Below are 24,443 nucleotides of genomic sequence, written 5' to 3' on the forward strand. Positions count from 1 at the left end.
AGGGGGACGGGCAGGGCCAAAACCGTCCGATATATATGTCTTTCCGACGTTATAGGAAGGGGGAGCCGCTAAATGTAGTGGGCCGGCCAGAAGAGGACATGGAGAAACGGCCGCCGTTGGCTGTGTGAGAGCTTTCTTGCTATTTTGCTTTTGGGCTTTTTTTTAGAAGAGGGGGCTTTTTGGAGGGGAAGCTTTTTTTTTATAGGCCTCAACTGCCCTGTGCATGCGTTGCATGTCGGCTCATCTTCTTCTTCTTCTTCTTCTTCTTCTTCTTCCTTGTGTTTGACCTGCTCCTTCTTCACTTCCTACAGCAACAACAACTCTTCTTCTTCTTCTTCTTCAGTGCCTTCGAACTTGTTCATCTTCTTCAGAGCTTCAGCCCCCATCGCTGCCTCCTCCTCAATTTCTTCGCCAGCTCCTCGCTCCCTCCCCTCCCTCGCTTCTCCCTCCCTCCCTCCCTCCATTGCTTCCTCCGCCTCCCTCCTTCACTCCCCCCCCCCCCCCCCTGCCTCCCTCATGCCCCCTCCCATGGCTCCCGAGTCTCACCCCCATCACAAGCTCCATCAGCTGCTTCCGCAGCTGATTCCCCAGCAGCAGCAGCAGCAGCTGCTCCTCCCCCATCGTCAACAGCAGCAGCCCACCCACCCTCACCAGCACCGCTCCCACAAGCTCCCCCTCCCCTCCCCCCAGCTCACTCACAAGCCCCCCCCCCCCCGCCAGCTGCCCCGCCCGGATCACTCCCCCCCCCCCCCGCTTTCCCTGGATGCTAATCCCCTCCGCAATTGGCACGCCCCTGCCCATACTTGGCACGCCTCGCTTGCGCAGGACGGCTCTAGCGTCTCCCAGGCGGCTGCCGCCTCCAAGGCCTCGCATCTAGAAACTGCTGAGTTGAGCCACAGCGGAGGTAGAGCTGAAATAGTAAGCAAGAAACTTCTATGCCGCGTTTCCGCCAGCGGATTGGATGGTAAATTCAGTCGGAAGAAGAGCGTGCCTTCTGGCAATCCCTGCCGTGTTTGTCGATTCTGTGGTAGAGAATTCCCCTCGGGACGTGCTCTCGGAGGCCACATGAGAGTACATGGTGCTATGTTTGATGAATCAGTAGCAGCAGCTGGTATGAGTATGGGAGACCAGACCAAGGAGCAACAGCAAGAGCAGCTTACTTCCAACGTGAAGAAGTCTTCCTCACACAGCACCGACGACAACTTCTTGATTGGATATTCCAATTCGGGAAGGCAAGATCACAATTCGCGTCCGACGAAGCGCTGTTGGAGTGGATCTGACTTTCGGGGCCACATAGCCTTGCATACCAAAGGCTCCGAAGAAATCACAATGGGACAAGTTGAAGAAGAAGATGATGCGAGGTCCGAGAGAGTAAGCGCCAGCTCAGAGAGTGACTACGACGATGGAAACCTCTCATCCGACGACCAGTGTATTGAAGACCGCATGATTCCGAGCTCATACCGCAAGGAACACTCGCTTGGCAGCTTGGAGTTCAACAGCAATCCGGAATTGCGACCGAACGATGAATTTCTTGATGATGAGATGGGGAGCACAGACGGCAAAAAAAATCCGCTGTACGCGCTGAGGAGCAATCCCAAGCGCAACCGGCGCTTCACGGATCAAGAATTCAATCTCGACGTCTTGGCGGCTAACACAGCAATTGCTTTGGGTGCAAAGAGATCGGCCTCGGAATCGCCAGAAAGAGCCAGGCCCTGCTCCGAGTGTGGAAAAGTGTTCTGGTCCTGGAAAGCACTATTCGGACACATGAGGTGTCATCCTGAGAGAGACTGGAGGGGAATTCAGCCTCCGGAGAGTAGCCTAGAGCTGGAAAGAGGAGCAAGAATCAGGAAGAGGTCTCCAGCAGGGCATAGCTTTGCGGACAATTCTGAGCTTGAGTCGGACGTCGAAAACAAGGAAGGACTACAACGGGAAGCATCGTTCAAGATCTATGTAGACGAAGAAACTTCAACGATGAAAGGCGGAGGCGAAGCAACGGACAGGCAAGAAACATCCAACAAGATTGGCGTAGAGGAAGAATGCATCATCAGCAAGGAGGGGAGCCGACGTAGCGAAGAAAACATGCTGGGAGAGTTCACTGACGATTGGACTCCTCACTGGCCAACCGGCAAGCGTTCCAAAAGACGTCGCGCCAGAGCTTCGGGCTTTCACTCGACCTCGACACCAGAGCCAGTGCTAACTTCCGAGACCATTTCTAACGAGTTCGAAAATCAGGAAGACATAGACATGGCTAACTGTCTTGTTATGCTTTCAACTGCTGCAAGTAGATTGGATGAGCTTGAAAGGAACCGCATGGAATCCACAGAAGAGTCTTCTTTCTCTGATTCAAGGACTGCTCAACGAAGGCGTCAAGAGGACTCCGAGCAAGATTTGATAGGAGATGATGCCGATCTGTATGATGATTATGAAACCGAAAGGGGCACATTGGATGGTGTTGTAGCCGCAAGCAGCGGTGTAAAGTACGAATGCAGCACTTGCAAGAGATCTTTCAATTCTCATCAAGCTTTGGGGGGGCACAGGGCAAGCCACAGGAAGACTAAGGGCTGCTTTGCCAGGACGAATCTAACTGAGGAGAGCGGAGAAGAAAACATGACAGAAGAAGAATTTGTGAGCTCTGAGCTTCACAAATGGCAGATTCAGCTCACCGAGCCTGCGGAGGAAGAGAGGGCTAGCATCTTACTTTTACTGGATGGTGGCGCTACTAAAGAGGCTGGAGCTGCCAGCAAGAAGAAGGTCAAGGGTCACGAGTGCTCCATTTGCCATCGTGTTTTCCCCTCTGGTCAGGCTCTTGGTGGCCATAAGAGATGTCACTGGACTGGTGAAAAGATTGCAGACACAACCAGTGTTACCTCAAGCAACAGCAAGCAGCCATCCCTGCTATCTGGAGGACAAACCAAGAAGTTGAAAGAGGATGCCATAGACTTGAACTTGCCAGCACCAGTGGATGAAGAGGATGAAGCAGGCTATGGCTCCACAGAGCCAGCCTCCGCATATGGCACAGTTGTAGAGTTCATAAAGGGTGAGCAGATGGTGGCTCCTGCGATGCAATCGACAAAGGAAGAGATGGTGGGTTCTGTGATGCAATCAGATGGAGAAAAGATGGTGGATGCTATGATGCAATCAAAAGGTGAAGACAAGGTGGGCTGTGTAATACAATCACAAGATGAACAGAAAGTGGGTTCTGTGATGCAATCACAAGGTGAACAGATGGGGGGTTCTGTGATGCATCAATTAGGAAGCAGCAGCAACTTGAATGGGCTTGCTGCAGACTGGGCTGTCAAGGATCTTTTGGGAAGCAATGCAAATAGCTCGTGGCGACAACAAGCAGGTAGAGAGCTTGAAGCCAGGTGCAGGTTTGATGGGGTGTCAGCTGGAATTTGGGGTCAGCAATGGCCCAATAGGCCAGCTGCTCCGATCCCACAGATATGTGCCATGCAACCTCTGTGATCTGCAGAGCTCTCGGTTTTACTGCAGCAAAGCATATATCACATAGTCAGCCCAAATGGGTACATAGATTGCTTACATGGTCACATAGTTCTCACGAATTGGTACCACAAGACAAAGACATTCTTCTGTTGTAGGCTCTGCAACCATCTTTCTATGCAGAAGCCATGACAAGCTGACTGACTCTTCATTCTTCCAACACACATACATCAGTAGTCAATTTTCTGCTAAATGTTTCTTCCTTGCAGATCTCTCTCATATTTGGGAGGCTTGATACGACCTCAAGAGATGCAGTTATCTCCTTTTACTTATCTCTCTTGATGCCTCAATGGCCTGCCCAGGAATCCTTATAGATGTCTTCTGTTCAAATGCTCACTATTTGTCTTCCATGCTTTCCTGTTGAAAGCTTGGGTCTTCAATAATGTAGCCGAATTTTGACAGTTCTTTGCTACACATACAGCCTCTTAATACAGTTCAATTGTTTGAAATTTGACTCGAGGGCAACATTGTTCTGACAAGCATTTCTTTCACCCACATTAAAGAGAATTTTGTTTGAAACAGTTTCTTTCTATAATCTTATGCTGCCATTTTTTTAAATCGCATTCAGTTGCATTAGGCCTTAAGAGACTTCAGAAACTAGGTGTGATGTTGGAAGCAGAAGCTCTGTATTTGGCAACTTTCGGAAACGTTTTGAAATTGTGTGTCAGCATAGGCCGTACTATGATTTTCTCAGAGCTGTAAATTGTAAAACAAGTGTTCTGATGTGTTTTAATGGATTTAAGAATCACTTTAGTGTTCGTCTTAAAAAAAAGAAGAATCATCACTTCACTGTTGTCTTCATTTTATTCTTTGTGAGAATTGCAACTTCAGTCTAGAGGGCTTGGATCTGTTTGTAGGCACAAGAATGATCTTGCATTCAGTTTTCCCCCCCCCCCCCTCTCTCTCTCTCTCTCTCTCTCTCTCTCCATTTTTGCTCGCTCACTGCGAGCAGACTTGTTGTATCCTCTTCTCCTCTCTCTCTCCCCCCAATCAAATATATCAAATATTATCCTCTCTCTCTCTCTCTCTCTCCAATCGAATATATTAACTATGATCCCGCCGCCCCCCCCCCGGTGGGATCCTCCTTGCTTCATTGCAAAGCCTTTTGACAGATTGCGATTATTGAGAAGTAAATAAATTGCAACTTTATGTGATTATGTTTCTCAATGGACCGATATGAGCTTATATATATATTTGCGATGTAGAACTTAGCAAGTGTTGGTTTTCTCTCTTTCACAGTCTTGTGCACTTACCTCGTTTCCCATTTGGCACTTCACTTCGTTTCCCATTTTGTAGGAGTTAACATGCAATGCTTTTCATGGATTTTCTAGGCGATGATTGTTTGGTACCAGGCACAAAGGCTGGGACGTGATGAGATAATTGCAAATCCATAGTCCACGAACAACGCAGACAAAGGCCCAAACAAAGCAATTTGCAATTCATTCGCAAGACGGACCTCTGCAAATGGGATATTGCATTACTGCAACTAAATCATTTATATCCAAAAGGGTTTGTTTACACGTGAGGGGTCAAGTGGTTTGCATAGGAGAGATTCACGTGGAGTAAACTAATTTTTTCTTGAACCCCTACTTCAGAGGAGGGGCTCTAGAAAAAACCAAAGGTTTTGAGTGGCTATAGCCCATCACTGTCTTCGATTTTGGGGTCTGCAAGCAAGAGAAATCTAGAATGTGCATGGAACCAAGTGTAATAGTAACTTGCCCACAAAAACCAGCAATGCTTGAACATGCTTCGCAAGACAATATAGTTTTCGCAAAGCAACCAAGTTTGCAATGGACCCCTCATGCATGAATGGGCCCGAACCAATGACTTGGGCAAGACCTTCAAAGAAGACTTTGATGAGGATTCCAAGGGAGTCGGTTCCAAAAGTGAGTAGCAAGCATGGCATGCTACTAAGTGGAGCCATTTTGGGGTTGGGAAGCGTGTAGTTATTGTGGTAGGCTATGTTGGGTTGTCGTTTTGTAATGAAATTGTGTGTGCGCATGTGTAATTTCTTCAAATGTTCTTTCAGACATTGCTTCGTAAAGGAAATACCATCCCATCCTCCAGAAGCAATGTAAATAAAATTTTAAGTGGATTGGGAATGGAGTATACATGTTCTAATGATTGCATCCGTTCTTGGGATAGATATGAGGACGCTTTTGTCCAAACTGTGGTTAATCATGCTACAGGGAAGACATGCAAGGTTTGGAGGTACCTAAGAAGTTTTTACAACCATGTCCATCCTAACACGCAAAAACATATATTTTGATGTGCATTATTGGCTCAACACATGGACTTGCATGCCCAAAACCATTCCATGGATGGAACATTAAGGATGCTAGAGGATGGAAAGGGATGGAGATATGAGAATTCAAGGATGAGCCTCATCATATGGATGGTGTACGTCTACATGGCAAGTGGTAGTGGTGAACTACAATACTCTTCCATGCCTCACTATAAAGAAGAAACATCCGATGTTGGCACTTATTGTCGCAAGGAAGCTTAAGGTGAAGAACATGGAATCTTCAGCTACTATAAGGAATTTCAATGTAGGACTATGCATGACTATCCAGGCTTGCATGATTGCTTAGGTACACATTATAACACATGATCGCTTTGTTCTTAAACTCATGGATTGTAGATGTTGTACAATGACTCGTGTTTGTATTTTTCAAGGCTCATTGCCTCAGGATATTTTGCTTGCCCTTCCTTTGGAGATTGTTTACATAGTCGCAAAAGCTAGGCAAGATTGTGTATGAAAATCACAAGAGGTTTCTTCCCATGGATCAACCATACATGTGCATTCAAGATTTGGTAGTTGTGAGGTGTTAGATATTTCTAATTGGGGACTTTGGATGGATCCTTCCATCTCCACATCTCCACGTAGCATGGGAAGACTCTTCATTTTTTTAAGCCTTCCTTATTGGAAGCATTTGCAAGTCATGTATCTTTTGGGTTCGATGCGTGTATTTAAGAATGTGGCTAAAAGTATATGGAGACATATGACTGGTGTTGAAAGCCCATGAAGACTTGAAGAAGATGGGAATGAAGAGGAGCTTATGGCCAATAACAACAAATGGGAAGGTGATGTTACTGAAGGCACCATGGGTGCTTATTACCAAGTTAGAGGACAAACATGTGAAAAGCATTATCATTTTGGTATTACTGATGAGAAAACTCCCCCCAATAGTAAAACTCAAGAAAATGGGTGCTCATTGGGGAACACATTTATGCACTGGGCGGGGGGGGGGCTAAGAATTGCTCTCCAACCATGCCATCCATCACTAGAAAAGCTATGTCACTCAACATGGCAAAAGAGAAAGAAGACCCAAAACAAAGGGGGTTAGTGGAAGGCTACATATGCTTAAAGATTGTCCAAAAATGGGGCATGCGGAAAAAATGAAGAATTCTCCATACAAAGATATAGGTGGCCAAGTACCCAACTTTTTTCTCAATGTTCACTTGCCCACTTCATAAATGAAGATACTTTTGCTATGTGCCTAACTCCACGCTAATCATGTTAGCACTTGACCGTACGTATGGACTTGGTTAACACTGCACTCATAAGGCTTTTGATGAGAAGTTAGACGAATTAACTAAAATATAATAATTGGAAGGAGTCACTATAAAACAACAAGAAATAAAATGATTGATTGCACATAATGTAAGCAGCTTAATAGAAAAGTCTATAGATTCATAAAACATGCAAAAAAATAGCACTTTTTAAAGTTGCATTGATTTCTGAACAAGAGACATAGGGTGCAAGCACATTACCCTTGAAATGAGTAAATATTGACTAGTCTACAAAATACACCATTTTAGGATCCATTGCTAGGGCTGGAACGCATTTCAAAACGTTACAACCAAAATTATTAGTGGATGAGTCAGCCCACCCTATATGTATATCTAATGAAGATTCACCACTCAAGTAAAAAATGATTATGTGTGGTAAAGAGCCCATTGTATCAAGCGCACTCACAAGACTTTTGATGAGAAGTTAACATTGGTTGACATTGCACTCACAAGGCTTTTGATGAGAAGTTGGATGAATTAACTAAATAATGATAGTTGGAAGGAGTCACTATAAAGCAACAAGAAATAAAATGATTGATTGCAAATAATGTAGGCAGCTTAATAGAAAAGTCTATAGATTCATAAAACATGCAAAAAAATAGCAATATTTAAAGTTGCATTGATTTCAAACAAGAGACATAGGGTGTCGGCACATTACCCTTGAAATGAGTAAATATTGACTAGTCTACAAAATACACCATTTCAGGATCAATTGCCAGGATAGGAACACATTTCAAAAACTGTTACAACCAAAATTATCAGTGGATGAGTCAACCCACCCTGTATGTATATCTGATGAAGATTCACCCATCATCTCCATAGCTATATACCATTTTACATGAAGCAACTTGATATCATCGTGAGGATTTATAGGTATCCCAATACCAATTCTTGTGTTGCTACACATCACTTGTGTTGCTACACATCATAGGGAAACATGTGTATTGCCCACATGTTGAGGAGAAATCATATGCATTGTTTGCACATTGAAAGTAGATTTGTGCACCACCGTACGAGTCAAAAGACCTATGCATTACCACACATATGAGGAGAAAAACTATGCAGTGATGGCACTTGAAGAGAGAATTGAGCCTTGATTGCTCATTGGAGCATGTGCATCGCGGCACACCTTGTCAATGATGAAAAGCTTGTGCATTGCTGCACATGAAAGGAGAACCTGTGTGTCATCACACAATTGTGGAAGAAGGGCATGTGCCTCATTCACACATTAGTGGAAGTCCTAGGCCACACTAATCGGTAGTATCACGAGGATTGTCATGCCAGAATGGGAATCTCAGTTCGTAATTTTGATTCTTGAAATTCTTCAAATATTTTCAAAACTACATGGAATTACGCATCAACCATACATCTGATCAGAATTTGTGCATTGACCACATATATGTGAAGAGAAGGAAGTGTGTGAACCAGCACACAACTTGGAAGAGGATAAACATGAGCATCAACTGCTCATTAGAGGAAGAGTTCGTGCATTAACCATTCAACCTGGAAGAGAAGAAACTTGCACAATGTTACAAAGGAGAGAACCGAGCATTGATCACTCTCGGAAATCATGTGCATGAATTTCACAATTTAGGAAGTCAAAATTTCTAGAATATGTTGGTAATTGGAAAGTCAAAACTGCATGAGAGAGAGTCAAAAGTCATTGAAATTGTGAACTGGTGGACTGACTGATTGGCGAACCGATGACAGACAAAGGGCAGATGACTGATGAGACTGACTGATAGATAGACAACTGATGGAGCTCTGATGAACAAAGTTCCAAACTGGCTGACTGTTGATTCTGAAAGGATTGAGGGAGGAGGGAAAGGAATCTGAGGAGTTACCACAATAGAAATATGTGCGTCAGTGTACCTTGTAGAATAGTGGGCATGCATGAATTGCACAAGAGAGAATAATATTTATTGGATTTACAAGCAAATTCTTATCGTATCAGGGATTTAGAGGAAGCTTTAGACCAATTGAACATATGCATCACACACGTCGGTAGATAATAAAATCTTGGCCTCGGCTGCTCATTAAGAGAAAACATGTGCTTCACTGCACATCTCAAAGGATACCAGAGCACTCGTCACTCTTCGGTGGGAGAGGATAGAATTTGTGCCATAGTGCACCCTTAGTAGAAAATATGTGTTTCGTACCACACACCCTAAGAGAAAGCTGAGCACCACTACTGATTGGATAGGGGAAAACCGTGCTTTGCCACACATTCAAGAAAAATAGACAAGTAGCTCCATACCATCATTAGTATTTATAGGTAGCACTTTACCAAATGAACATATGCGTCAATCGCAAATTAGAGGGGGACTGGGAAACTAGAGCAATAATGCTCATCACTTGGATAGAAGAAATTGTGCCATACCTATATCTCATCGAATCTTGAAGTCGGACATGGCAGGATGGAATTGCTAGAACATTGGATATTGCCAAAAAGATGGCTCTAGGAAGGATTCTTGCAAAGATGCCTTCTCTTGTAATCTTATTGTTCACATTAACATTAGCATTGCACACCGGATATTGCCGCATCATCAGATATCAAAATTGGACACAAGGACATCGTGAACTAATCTGGAGCACTGAAAGATCAGAGATGTTGGAAGAGGGCTGGAAGGCTAGACATTTTTGTATCATAGAGGTTGTGTGAGGTTGTCCTTGTCATCCTTGTTACATAGGGTTCTATTAGTAATACCACAACTAGTGCTAGCCAGTTGTCTTGGATGTCAATATCCTCATCATTAAAATAGTCAAGGGACCAAAAGCTTACAAGTGCATGCACAAAAAGTTGGATTCCTTCCTCAGTTATGGCCCCCTTTCTCTGTGCTTCCAATTGCTAAAAAGTACCGTTTCAAAGAAAAATCAGTTCCATCATCCTAGTGAATCGAGAGAACTAGGGGGGGCGTCAAAATATCTGCTTTTTTCATATTCTTATGGGGTATTCATCCTTTGGATCATAGAGGGAAATTGTTATTAGTATGGGGTGAGACATGAGTGATCACTTAGAAACATCAAGAAGTACATCCGCATGACTCTTCTAAAACTTTGCAGCCTCATGTTAATCCAAACAATTTGCCAAACTATGGGACATTTTCATTGCAAAGTAAGGGCGCCCGAGAAAATCTCTCAGTTTCATTGGCTGCTATGCTTCTCCATGCTTTATAGATTGCTTTGTATTAGAACCAAAATCATGGCAATGCCTAGATTGTAGCATCTGTTGGTTGGCTATGATGCACTAACAACAGCGAGCAATGAACACCTGGCCCTCATCACCCATTTTTTATGTGATGACATTTCTACAATTTTCACAAATGCTCATTGACAGTGTGTATCACTAGCTTGCTTGGCCACATTAGGAAACCCAACCATTTTTTGTGAAGTTTAGGGAATATATTGCATCCGGCTAACTTGCTCGATTGGCAACTTATGCATTTCTCAATAGAATTTGACAAACTTGGTGTCGAAGCTAATCTACACATTTTGAAATTGAATTTGAGATAAAAAAAGTACAAAATTGGCATCTTGAATGAGATCGTGAAAGTATTGCAAATGCTGCAAGGCATATGAAGCATGCAACTTGGGTTGAATAGGATATCCATTGTTTATTTGAAAGTGCATTACTTGAGCTTCCCACAAACCAAAGGAGGCAACTAATTGAGAGCCTTTGCTATGTTTTAGGGGTTCTCCAATACTATGTTGCGATTGGGAACATATCTTTGAGGGCATCTCGTTTGGAAAAAAATGAAAACTTTATAAAAAATGTACTCTAGACTTATGGATCTAGTGCATGATGGTTTGAAAACTTTGATATTTGGTGAAATTTGTAGCTTAGTTCACCCATAAATGAATGCACTAGAAAAAACTAAATGCATACGTGTGCAATGCTCTTTGAATAAATCCCACATTTTTTTATAATTTTGCATTGGTTCCTTTTAGAGTTCACTACCTTGCACGAGGCCCATAAACACGTCAAAAGTGGTTCCATTTCTTAATCCACAGCATCAAACCCTCTAGTAGTGAGCCATTTTGCATTTTGCTTTTTTCATACATTTTGAGCCTCTTTGCACTCGTTCAGGGGGCACAAGTTGGCAACATATATGGCCTTTAGCGACAAAACATGACTGTCAATTCTTCCCAAAATTTGACAACTTTGGCTATTGCATTCAAAAAATTCCACTAATTTACTCTCCCATGCTAGTAAATCCTAAATAAAGTACACAGTGCACACCTATGTGTCACCTGTCCCCTGCCTTGTGACCTTGTCATAGAATCCGTAACCTCTGATTCTTTCCCTTTCCACGTCTGTTTGAACATTGTTTTCCTTGCTTCCTTGCTCCTTAGGGGACTTTACCCCTGTGGCTCTCCATGCTCCGTAGGCTCTCTCAAAAGTTGGAATGTGCACAAATATTGATTCTCGTCAATGAAGCTTTCAGGCGAGTCCTTGTTTCTTAGCCATCAATAAAAAAATTATTTCTTGTTTTTTTTCTTGCTTTCTTTATTTAAACTAAGGAACCACATGGTGTGATGTAGTTTGTAATGGGTTGCAAGAGAACTAGACAGAGGATACGAGATAGGAAAGTTGACATACCCAGCCAAGGTACAAGGAAGAGGTTGAACGCCACATAAATTGATGATACAATATCGAAATGGAAATGGAAGACACCTTTGCAACAATTGTGGAGGGAGAGACAATGCCTGGAAAAACACCTCCTTGTTGAGCAGATAGCCTTGAAGGTAGTAGATGCACCCATTCGAGTAGTGCCATCAAAATGATAAACACGAGCTGTAGTTTTAAAACTGGTGGGAGCATTTGAGGTAGCAACATCAACTCATTGGGGGGACTACTAGGCTTGTGTCATCAAAAGCTTTACCCTGCACCTGAGGATTCATTGAGTGTCCAATCTGCTAACGCCCTGAGAGTTGTACACCTAAGAGGTCATACTCTCTAAGTTGAGGGGTAGCCTTAACAATGTAAAATGATTTATAGCGTGATCATGTAGTTGAAAAGACCGCCACATTAGCTATACTATTTTCATATGAAATAAAAAATTAATGGCTTGGATGCACAATGTCAATTAGAAGGACCATCGTGATTCTAGCAATTGGCCGTTGAGTGGAAGTGATACAACCCGATGTGAGAAGCCTATGGGCATCAACTAATGGTGGCAAGAAATGGAGAAATGGCCTTACTGAGGAAGTCATCGTTGCAATGGCATTGTTTTGGCACAATAACGTGAAAGTTTGTCCAAATGACAAGGATGTATGTAGGCTGCAGATTGAATGCAAGCATACACATGCTTGACACAATACAGTCAGTTAGACTTCCAATGCTGTCTTTGGCTATCTTTTTGCCTTGCAAATCATTCTGCTGGTACATTTTCATTTGCTCTTATGAAGTTTGAGAGAGAGAGAGAGAGAGAGAGAGAGAATTCTTTTTCAAGACAAGTGGTTAAAATAACAACCCCATTGTGCTGGTTCTAGTTGGGTGTAGCCAATTTTTGTGAAGTTTAGGGTGATGATGGAGATCCAATACTTATTTACTAGTTTTAATGATCATGCTTGGTGTGTTGGTTTACAAAGGAAGATTGTTTGTTGAATTCATGAGACTGCAGCTTGTTGGGGAGGCTTGCAAGTGAGAGAGAGGGAGCTGCTTGTTGGGGAGGGAAGAAATAGCAATGGTTGCAGCCACTATGCTAGTTGTATGTTACTATAAGGTTGGTTGAGCACTTTTCAACAATGTTCAATAGTTTTACTTTTTAGCATACTCAATTGTTTTTGTCACATTTTGAGCAGTGCAATAAGACTTTTTGAACACATACTAGCACTTTTTGAGTACTTGTTAGTACTTTTTAAAGCTCTTATCTAATGAAATGAGAGAGAGAGAGAGAGAGAGAGAGAGAGAGAGAGAGAGAGAGAGAGAGAGAGGCGATATTTTTTTGCAAATGAAAACCACCATTCTGGTATAAAAGCTTAGCGTGCTAGTCAAAGCTAGCATGCTGGGCCGAAGCCACTATTCCGGTCAAAACCATTGTGTTGGTTACAACCTTAACCTGCATAGGTTTTATGAATACTCTTTATAATTTTTTTGAATGAGTAAACGAAGATGTACCTAAGATTGAAGGCTAAGAACGTTGACATAAGGATTGGGCACAGGAGCTTTGAGCATTGCAAACCTTGGCCAAGAACATTGACATGGGGATTGGGAAGAGGAGCTTCGAGCATTGCAAACCTTGGTATGTCAACAAAGTCAAAGAATGTGTGTTGCTGTAAAACACACTCATAGACTTTGACCTAGATGGGTAGGCTTTGAATGACCTAAGATGTGGTCATACTGGTGTGTTTCTTCATGGAGATAGATGCCCATGTCTCTCAGGTGAATGTCTAGTATGTCGACCACTTGGATCCTCATTGTGTGTTACAAGGGCAAGGAAGTTTGACACACTATGTTTTGTGTGGAAGCCAGTGGTTCATCCAAAGGTAGATTCTGAGTGGCACCAGATTGGGTGCATTCATGGCAAATGCCCATAGTCTGATGTGAACTATGGTGTAAATGAGAATCAATTTGTCTGCCACCCTGTGGAAATAAAATGGAGGAAATTTGAAATGTCCCAGGTTAAAGGATTAGACAAGAAGAGATGGTTATTGTCATACAAGACCACTCCACCTTAGAAGCTTATCGACCACATAGTAACATCCATCCCTAAATATGTGCTTCACAATTTTGTAACACGTTGGCAAGACAAGGAATTTAGGACGTGCCTTGCCAATTTTCCCAAGGATAGTATTATCTATGTGATTGATTTTACTAAAAAATAATGTTTTCAAGAACAAGATGAGATATAAAGTGCACACTCATACACCAAGAAGATAACAATTTCTATGCATATCACCTACATCCATCTATCGGATTCTATGACTGATACTGGTCTTCCAATAGACTCCAAGGAGTTCAGTAACGTGCAACGCACATACCATTTCTACATTTTGGATGATAGAGAACATGACACTTTGTTCATCCAGCATGATTTCTCTTGCATTGGGATTGGTTTACCAAAGACGATCCCCAAGTAAAGGAAACAATAAAACAACATTGGGTGTGGTTATATTGTGCATCCTATCAATTTAAATCAGCCCGTGAATTCTATTTTGTTGCAAGGTCACTGGTCTAAACATGTTGTGTATTTTCTTTAGATCTAGCCATGGCAACGGGGAACATGACATATGTGATGCCATTATTGAGCGATATATTTATAAAGACCAATTAACATGCCCTCAAGATAAGTTGTAGGAGGATGCAACAACATGGCTTGCATCTAACCTGTCCATAGAGGTAGAGTCAAACAGAGCCGCGTCAACAAGAGCTTAGTGCGCTGAGTATTCCCTGAGGTGAAGGTGGATGAAGTAGAGAGGAGAAAGAGATATAACACCTTTAAAGGGACATAAAATTTGCACATCATATGGGGCTTTTAGACAATCACCTTTCTCTCAAAACATGATAGATTTCCTACTTTTATGGTCATGCATCATGGGAGATTGTGGTGAGTGTGAGGCCATTACACTATGAAACAATGGAAGCTACGCCAAATTTATCCTTTACATGATGAACTGTGTAGAAGAGACAGATAGTGGACAATCATTTGGGGAATCCAACGACCTCACTGATGTACCAGAAGAGGGGGATAAACTTTTATTAAAGCTACATCTAACGAGAATGACAAAGATGACCTGTACTTTGTGTTGTAGCTTACCAAACACAAACATAAGGGGATGCTCGGGGGGGTCACTATGCATAAACCCTCTATATCACGTGCGTTCAAGGCCTATATTTAAAATCCCTTATATGTAAAATTTTCATTAATAAAATGTACCCCTTTTCTATACAAATCTGTAAATTTTTTCCAAAACTATTTAAAATAGTCCCTTATGTATATTTATTTCTATAAATTTTAGAAATAAAAAATATCCTTTTGTTGAACTCACGTGACAGGGTTACATATGATGAGTGACCGCCCCGAGAGGGGATGGAAGCATTTACGGGTCATTAGGGCCCATCCTATGAGAAGTGGAAGTGGTTGGAGGTATTTGGTACAAGAAGACATCCAAGAAAGGCCATAGATATAGTGTCTTAGATAAGAAGCATCGATGTTTGTCTAATCTCATCTAGTTAGAGCTATTAAGTTTCAAATGCAAGTTATGCCCTCGAAAAAGAAGTGTCAAAGGCTCTTCAAAGTTGATATAGACACTCACGATCACATCATGGGGTGTATCAAGAGCATAGATGACTTAGTGAGCCAGTTAAATGTACCAATTTAGAAGTCACCCTTCTAGTTGAGATGTTTTTGATCATGAAGTCATATCTTAGAATCCAAATTCCAAGATCCAAATAACAAGAAGGCTATGCTGCAAGGCCACCCAAATGAATGCAAAATACTAAAGTTCAATGATAATCAATCGTCATATTGGTATCAACCATCACAGGTAAAAAAAACATTAAAATGGTAATTGAAATGAAAGTTTCAAGTCACATGTCTAGGAAAGAGCTAGTGACAGTGACTTTAATTATTATTCAGTGGAGATTTACTACTTTCCCCCCTCTGTTTCTTTTCTTCTATGCCTCTCCTCCATACCCCACTTTTTAGCTTCATTTGCCTTTGCCTTGGCTACCTCAATTTATAGCCCTGCTTGCAATTCCCTTATGTGTGCTACATCTACCTTAGATTGTGCTAGCTATTCCTTGGCTTTAGCATCCTCCTGAGATGTTTACTACTTTGTGGTTCCTCAAGTACCTAGAAGAAATGCCTTGATTTCTTTAGTTCTTTATTGAAATTATTTTGGAAAGGTCCAAACCTTAACTCCACCATCATTGCTAACCTATGTACGGGGGAATTCCTTAATGTGGTGTTGTTTCTTCCATGGAAGCTCTAACAAATTGGCCTACAAATTGCCTCCAACAAGAACTTTGAGCATGTCCTCAACCATATCTGTGTCAATGTGGACTGTAGTCCCCCCACATACAATGTATCCCTTCTTCACATTTACTTCCCTCAGACATCTCAAAAAGCTATTGATCAAGAGATTAGTGGATGCATTGGATGTCATGATTGCAAGACTAGCTAGAGCAATGGAACCACTGGATGTCACGAAGGAGCTGGCTAGAGGGTACTTGACCTTTGATTGTGCCTTTAAGACTTCCATGATTAGTACAAGGAATAAAAGTTGCAGGGAGAAGGATTGTAAGGAGGAAGTAGGAGTGCAAGGAGTAAGCAGTAATGGATGCAAGGATTGCAAGGAGAAAGTAGGAGGTACAAGGATTGCAAGAAGGAAGTAGGAGTGCAAGGAGCAAGTAGGAGCAAACACAAGGCTTGCAAGGTGAGTGCGTCTCTAAGTAGGACAGAACACAAGGCTGGAGGGTACTTGACCTCTAATTGTGCCTCTGAGACTTCCATGATTAGTAAAAGGAACAAATGTTGTAGGGAGAAGGATTGCAAGGAGGAAGTAGGAGTGCAAGGAGTAAGTAGGAGTGAACACGAGGCTTGCAAGCTGAGTGCATCTCTAATTCAATCCACCATGGTGGAGGCACACAAGACTTGTAAGATTCTAGAAGGCTTGCGAGGTGCAAGGATTGCAAGGAGAAGTCTTGTGAGTTGTAAAGGGATTTGATGGGGCATCTCTAATTCTACCCACCACTATGGTGGAGGAAATTGGCACAACTTTGAGCTTACTTGATGGCCATAGAAATCAGCTTAATTAGAGGACGTGGACACATAGCAATGATGGTGGAAATTGGCCATTGTGCTAGCATTACCATGTGGTCTAATGTAGAGATTTCAATCGAGAATTTTATATGCTCAACCAATTTTCATGTTGGAATTTGCTACCATGCTGGCACTACCAATTTCTACTAGAGTAAATGATCACATGTGTGACTTATAACTATTCCCACTAGCAAAACTAATTAGTGAGCACTCATTTTAGTCAAGACCCTTGTAACCCTTGTTGTTATTTTAAACTTCACATTCATAGATTTACCAGCTAGGAGAAAATTGGCCACCATGCTGGCATTATAGGCTTAATTGGGACATGGATAATTGTAATAATGATGGTGGAAATTGGCCACCATGTTGGCACTACTGATTACTACTATTTAGTGATCACATGTGTGACTTCTAAAATACTATGTGTCGACATGTCCAGTCCAAATTTGTTGAGGATGAAATAGGCCTGCACTCTATACTTGATCTTGTTAAGAACAATCATAGTCCATTGTTGCTATTGATTTGGAAGATGTACTACGTGCATTGCTAGCCTTCATGCCAAATAATATTCCTCACTATTTGTGGTATGATGGCCACACTGCCCGTAGATCATAATGATAAAAAAATGAAGCAACCTTAAGATAAATATTCATCAAAGGTTGATTGCTTGAGCCGTTGTTAATCTTTGATTGGGTTTCTCACATTCTTGGCTTCATGATATATGCTCCTCATTGTCGTTATTGTTGTTGAGGGTCATGGGAGCCCAAAAAAACTTTCGAAGGGTATGTCCTTTTGTGTTGGCATCTACGAAACTTGATCGATTCAAAGATATGTCGAATGGTGGTGCTATTGCCTGATCGCAAGAGCAACTAGTTCTATCAAAGTGGCTCCACTAGTTCTAACTACACATACAAAATGAAGATGCTTACATTATGGCATAATATTTTTTGACACCTCAATTTCTAAAGCGTAGTTTTTGTCAAGTAGTCAAATATGATACAAGGCCTTTTACAAGTCTATTTTTAGAAAGATGGATTGAATCATCGCGTATGGTCAAATAACACTGTTAGCCACTCTTACATCATGGTCAAGGGGTTCTACTCATATTTGGGGACATTTTAACACAAACAAGCTCATTCAGAAAATGTTGAGTCCATAATGACAACACAAAGAAAAGTCAAGCAAAGCTTATACATACTATAAGCACCACAATTATCCTATACAGAATACAAATATCCTAGAAAGGTCTAACTATTAATTGAGGATATCTTAAACTGGTTGAAAAGCAGAACAAAAATGGACAAATTGCATAACATTTGCAAATATGGTTATAATAATTGGAGATAAAGAATTGGCATCCTTCAAAGAAGCAATTCAAGTTCCAAAATGGCCCTGTCGTGCAATAAATGGACAATACTCTAGTCAAGAATCAAACATGGAATTTAATAGATTTCCAGAATATAAAAGCCCATAAGTGATGCTGACATGCATAAAGATTGCATTACCTACAAGTACACATCAATTTTTTATGAAGGACTTGTTTTGGACCAAGTATTAAAAGTGAGAGCTTCAAAAAGAACTTCTTGGTTGCCAACCATGGTGGTAGATTGTACTTCACAATCAACATAGGCCATGTGCTCCACACACTGCATAGATCTAAAAATGGATTTACATCATCAATTGCAAGAGCTAATCATACATTTCTTATTTATTTTGCAAATTTTTCCCATGTACTATCCACATGCAATGAATCCACTGGATGCCTACATAAACCATCTTCACTTCTTCCACCAACATGCCATTTCATGTTTTTGGCAATAAGAGGACATCTGTTAAATTTTTTGATATTAGTGCATAGAAATACATATCAACATCTAATAGCATAAGGTAAAATATAAGATCCACAATTTACATACCTGTATTGTCTAAGAAGTTGTGGAATCAAAGGGAAGTGCTGTAATATTTTTTGAGGAACCTTTGACTTGCCACTTAACTTCCATCGACTTTCATTGCACTTGGGACACACTTCCAAACTTGCATACTCCCCATGGTATAAAATGCAATCGTTGACACAAGCGTGGATATTATCATATTGTAAGCCCAACTTGTGAATTTTACTTTTGGCCTCATATGATGATGAAGAAAGATAATTATTCCATGGAAGAATCTTATGTTTCTGAAGATGAAGGAGCTCACTAAATCTAGTTTGTGACCATCCATGTACCACCTTTAAATTCTAGAGTAAAAGAGTAGTTGACAATGAGCTCACTTCACATCCATGAAAAAGTGGCTTCTTTGCCTTGCTCATTGAATCTTCAAGTTTGGATATATTATCAACCTCTTTCCCCAAATCATCATCACCATAGCATGTATCCATTCTTTCTGAGTGCTCCTCACAAACTTCAAATGTATCTCAAAGCATGTCCTCGATTGCTATATCCTTATCTAGTCAATTTTTAACATTTGTATGCTGCATATATGTAAAACAACTCTTAGCCTTCAAAAGGTAAAAAATAAAAAACTAATTTGAATAGACACATGTGTAGAAGCCAAAAAAACCTAACATAGCTTCTCATTTCCATCAACTAAATTATTTTTCCATGCCCCTCTCTTTAGTAAATGCTCTTGAATTCTTACATAACTTAAAGTTGAGCATCCATGGCATGCCTTGCAAGGACAAGGATATATTGTAACACCTATAATTTGGTGCATGTATTCTCTACATTCTACTAAAAGCACTTCAATTGCATCTGCTTTATCTTCCAATTCATTCTGTGAAAGCATTGTCCAACTCTTGTCTGAGATGTGCATAATGTAATCAAGATCAATATGAGAAGTTTCATAACAAAAAGACAGATGTAACCGAAGGAGATCAAATTAAACATTGAAATACATAGTATAATACATTCATGAAAGGTAAGAGTTATTCTCGAATACAAAAGGTGAACTAGTTAGTACACTTCATATTCCAAATCAAAGTATATAGTCCTAAAGTTAACTAAATTCATAAAATGTGAAAAGTTCTACTCTAGGTATAATGTCGTCATGAGCAACTCTCTCAATAAAATGTAAATGTCCATCTTCTCTGCAAGATGGACATGTAGGATTATAACCCAGACTACATTCATTAGACTATCATCATAGAGGGAACTACATTTCCATCAGGAACATCACCCACAATGTAAGTGTTTTCTTTCTGCTCTATTGCGCATAAATATGTATTTGAGGATAATATAAATAGAGTTGTTTCCATACTTCATGGTCATATCTTGCTCCTACGTAAGGAAACCAAGAAGTTCCCTTGGAAATCTTAGAGATGCTGAAAAGATCCAAGATGATTGTGAACCTTATACATTCTTCCATAATATTGAATAGGCTCATTTATTGGAATTGGGAGTTTATGCTTCCAATCACCTTCTTTGAAGGATCAAAATCTCTAATCCATAGTGTACAACCAACCAACAGTTTTTCCTATGTTTCAAGCGCATGAACAAAACACGTCCGATTTTGGACCCAGTCGATGCGCTTCCATCTTGTCTCCAGGTCCATTGGCTTTAAAAGAGAGACAGAAGGCGTGACAAAGGGGCGGAGAGAGAAAAGGGGGAGACACAGTGTGTGTGTGTGTGTGTAAGAGAGAGAGAGAGAGAGAGAGGGGGGGGGGGGGAGGGGGGGAGAGGGGGGACTATGAGAGGATTGACGCAGAACCAGTGGAGAGGGACGAAGCCCAGCTCCTAGAATATAACCAAGACTTTCACAGCAGCCAGAAGCTTCGCCATGACTGACTGTACACACTGCACAGTCATTTAGTCGTCCAAAAAGACGTTGCACCGGAGTGGCGAACCACTGCCGTGTGTGATCGCGTAGCCAGCAAGAGACCCAATCAGGCTGGCTAAGTTCCAGAAGTGCCAGCTTTCCAGGTTTTACATGCTTTCTCGTTTCCATCCGAAAGAAGTCGCTTCCCGAAATCCCTCTTCCTCGACACGCTGTTCTGATAAACCTTGCTTTTACGTAAACACCTTGCCTTCTTGCGGTCTACGCATTCTTGGACAGACGTACGTACCTACACGAGAGACACAAAGAGACGGACAATTGCTGCTTATCATCCTCCCAACGGACGCAAGAGACACGTGCATAACGCCTATTATCTCATCTCATATATATTAGACGCGTACTCTTGAGGCAGGTAGCATTGTGACATGAAAAGAAAATCTTTCCTCTAGTGAAGCCCCGTGTTATGATTTAAATATTTCACGTGTCATGATTAAAATTCTATTTTAAAGATAAATATTGAAATGTCGATATTGATTATAATGACAAGAAACTTCCTCCAAATCAAACGGTGTCATCCCTCTTCTTCTTGGCAAGCGAATCTCCGTCTCAATCCCTTCAAGTCTTTGAACCAGTGAATTGACCAAATTTTTCTTGTCTTCTGCTCCCTTCATTGCAATTCTAATCTCATAGCTTCGATCATCAAATCACAACTCCATCGTCTAATGAAGCTACCCAAGTAGGAAGAGCTCATCAAATTCCCACCATCGATTTGGTAAACTTTTGGACCAGGGATCCAAATGCCATCCTAAGTATTGCGCAAGAGACACTACAAGCAAGTCCATTGGGTTCTTTCATATCAATCATGTTGTATCAAAGTCATCAATCGAGGTTGCACACAAACTTGCTCCTTGATCTACTCTTACAAATGAAGTAAAAAGGATGCATAATGTTGGGTAAAAGATTTACTAGGCGATTTTAAAGCAAAGCTCACTTGGAAAGAGACTTTCTCTCTACAGCCCATGCCTATCTCTAACATGGAATATTGTTTTGAGAGAGTTCTAAGACACCAACAAGACGAGATCAGGTAAGTAATGTCCTATTCAAACATTATGATTCTTGCGATGTAATAATGAGATGGCATTATGTAGAGACTAGTGGATCTAAAGGCTGTCTATATTACACTTTGTAAGGGATACTCTCTCTAAGGCCCTACTCGTACCTTTCTTGCATCAAGTTCGTGGCAATGATGAGACTTATTATTATTGCCTGTCTTTTATCAATTGCACCTTTCAAAGATATTGTTAAGTGATGGTTAAAGTAGGATTAGATATCATTGAGTTGCTTGGACTTTGGGTAGGGGCTGAAGTGATTGTCAAGCGATGGTTAAATTGGGATTAGAGACTATTAAATTGCAATGACTTCGCTTGTGGTCGAAGCACAGAGAATTCCAAATGTTTTTTATGAGAATAGCTCCATGTTGCAGTCGACTTACCATCCACCTTGCCAACAACCTTCTCTCACATTTGGTTTGGGACCTCACATAGATCCCACTAGGCTCACAATTGTATGGGAAGTGCAGGAGACTAGATGATTCATGGAACTATGGCTAACAAGAGATAGGAGTTGCATTAAATTGTGGGGGATGCCCTCATCAATATATATGGCAAGTGCAAGAGTCTAGATGACTCATGGGTAGTGTTTGCAGAGCTGCTCCTATGAGATGTGTTTTCTTTGAGCACCATGATTGCAATGTCCACTGAGAATGGGCATGGAAAGGACACCCTACATGTCTTTGCAAATGTAGCCAGAAGGCATCAATCCAAACAAGGTCTGCTTTATTTGTGCTTTGGATACATGTGCTAATGTGGTAACCCTTCAAGAAGTCAAGAGATGCATGCCACCACTATTCACAATGGTTGAGCCTGACGTTGTTGTGGGGATAGCCCTTGTCAATATGTATGGCAAGTGTGGGAGCTTGGAAGATTCTAAGGTTGTGTTTGCAAGGATCCCACTGTGGGATAATGCCATGATCGGAGTGTCTGTTCAGAATGGGCATGCCAAATAGGCCCTTCAACTGTCTAGTCAAATGCATGCGAAGTGAATAAGATGTTCTTCGTTATCAAGTTTTGGATGCATGTGCGAGTATGACATGTCTAGAAGATGTTCGAAAGATCTATGCTACTAGTGTTGGCGATGGATGGCAGTCAGATCTCAATGTGGGAACAACTCTTACCAATATGTATGGCGGTTGTGGAAGCTTGAATGATTCTAGAGCTATGTTTGCAGGGTTGATACTACAAAAGGTGATCTTCTAGATTGCTATAATTGTAGTCTATGCCCAAAAGCAGGCACTGCAAGGAGGCGTTACACATTTTTGGTAAAATGCAGACCGAAGGTATCATGCTAAATAGGATCACATTCATCCACACTTTGGATACATGTGCCTCGATCTATGGTGTCATTGAGTGCTATAATTGCTAGATATGTTAGCATGGGAATGGTTAATTAGAAAAAGTAACATATTTCTGTGTCGTAAAATCATGTGATAGCATAAGGGCCACAGGTGATACATGACCATTTCATTGAACTAGCCATGGTGCAAGCAACTAAAGGAGAGAGTAGGCTGTCAATCGTGAATGCAAGGCTCTTATTAGGGAGTTCAAATCAAAGCGGATGCCTACTTTAGTGGATCCAATCCTCAAATTTTTCTCTTGTATCCAGGGTTTTCAGTCCCATAGACATTTTGTTTTCTTATAGACTATAATAGACTTCTGTTCTAGTATAAGGATTGAAATCTCCTACTAGAGATACCTCATCATGGTGGGAAATTTGTACCTTAAGGGGCTTGGCAAAGGTAAGATTGCACCCTTCATTTTGGACTACTCCCACTAGGAGTGTACTTCACCATGCTGCTAGTAGGAAAACAATACTTCAAGGGAAGTGGGTAAGGTAAGATTCGAGCCTTCATTTCAGACTTACAATGTTGCATATTCCAATGTTTTTGGTAGGAAATAGCAAGCTGTGCTATTCAACAAATTTGAGGGTGTCAACTATGGGCTTAAACAATTGAACCCAGGCATTGTTATCACACTTCAACACCTTGACAATCCCCCATAGGTGAGAGCAAAAAAGAACAGCCATGCCCCCACTGCATTTGAGAGGTCCATCAAGTTGCATCTCATTTGACAAAGGTGATTCCCGTGTGTATCCATGAAAGTACGAGAAGTCTCCTCTCAAACGTCTCTGTCTGTGTAAATCTTTATAGAAATTGTGCAAATCTAATGTGAGAGTCTCATTATAGCTCCACCCCTCTGCACTTAAATGTCCCACTTCCCTTCTCTCTGGTCTCCATTGTGCCACAAAATGATATGAACCCAAGGAAGGGCACGTTCCTTGGTCTTATAATTTTTGGAGAGGAAATGTGCCAACTCTTCCCCCACACGAATGTGTGGTTAAGTTTATTTGTTTATGTTTTGGATACAAAGTGCTATGTGCTAAATGCAAAAATACTAGTTAGTCAATGCTATGTGCTATATGCAAAAAACTATGTACAAAATACAAAATCATACATTTCTAAAAACAAAGTACCATGTGCAAAATGCAAAATGCTATGTTCTGTATCCCAAACTCAAATTGCTATATGCAAAATACTATGTGCAAAATGCAAAATGATGTGAACCCAAGGAAGGGCACGTTCCTTGGTCTTATAATTTTTGGAGAGGAAATGTGCCGACTTCCCCCCTGCCACCAGAAATGTGTGGTTAAGTTTATTAGTTTATGTGTTGGATACAAAGCGCTATATGCTAAATGCAAAAATTCTAGTTGCTCAAT

The 24,443-nt window shown here is 41.3% G+C and overlaps 1 protein-coding gene across 1 annotated transcript; it reads left to right on the forward strand.

The window, feature by feature from the left end:
* The first annotated feature begins 293 nt into the window (after nt 1-293).
* LOC147903432 (uncharacterized) lies at nt 294-3,923 on the forward strand. Its single transcript, XM_087398942.1, has one exon. It carries the CDS (start codon nt 517-519, stop codon nt 3,463-3,465), a length of 2,949 nt encoding a protein of 982 aa, XP_087255068.1. The 5' UTR covers nt 294-516; the 3' UTR covers nt 3,466-3,923.
* Nucleotides 3,924-24,443: the final 20,520 nt, after the last annotated feature.

Source organism: Dipteris shenzhenensis, chromosome 3 (genome assembly GCF_047967505.1).
Source record: "Dipteris shenzhenensis isolate YYH24624 ecotype China chromosome 3, Dip_SZ_1.0, whole genome shotgun sequence".
NCBI classification, from domain to species: domain Eukaryota; kingdom Viridiplantae; phylum Streptophyta; class Polypodiopsida; order Gleicheniales; family Dipteridaceae; genus Dipteris; species Dipteris shenzhenensis.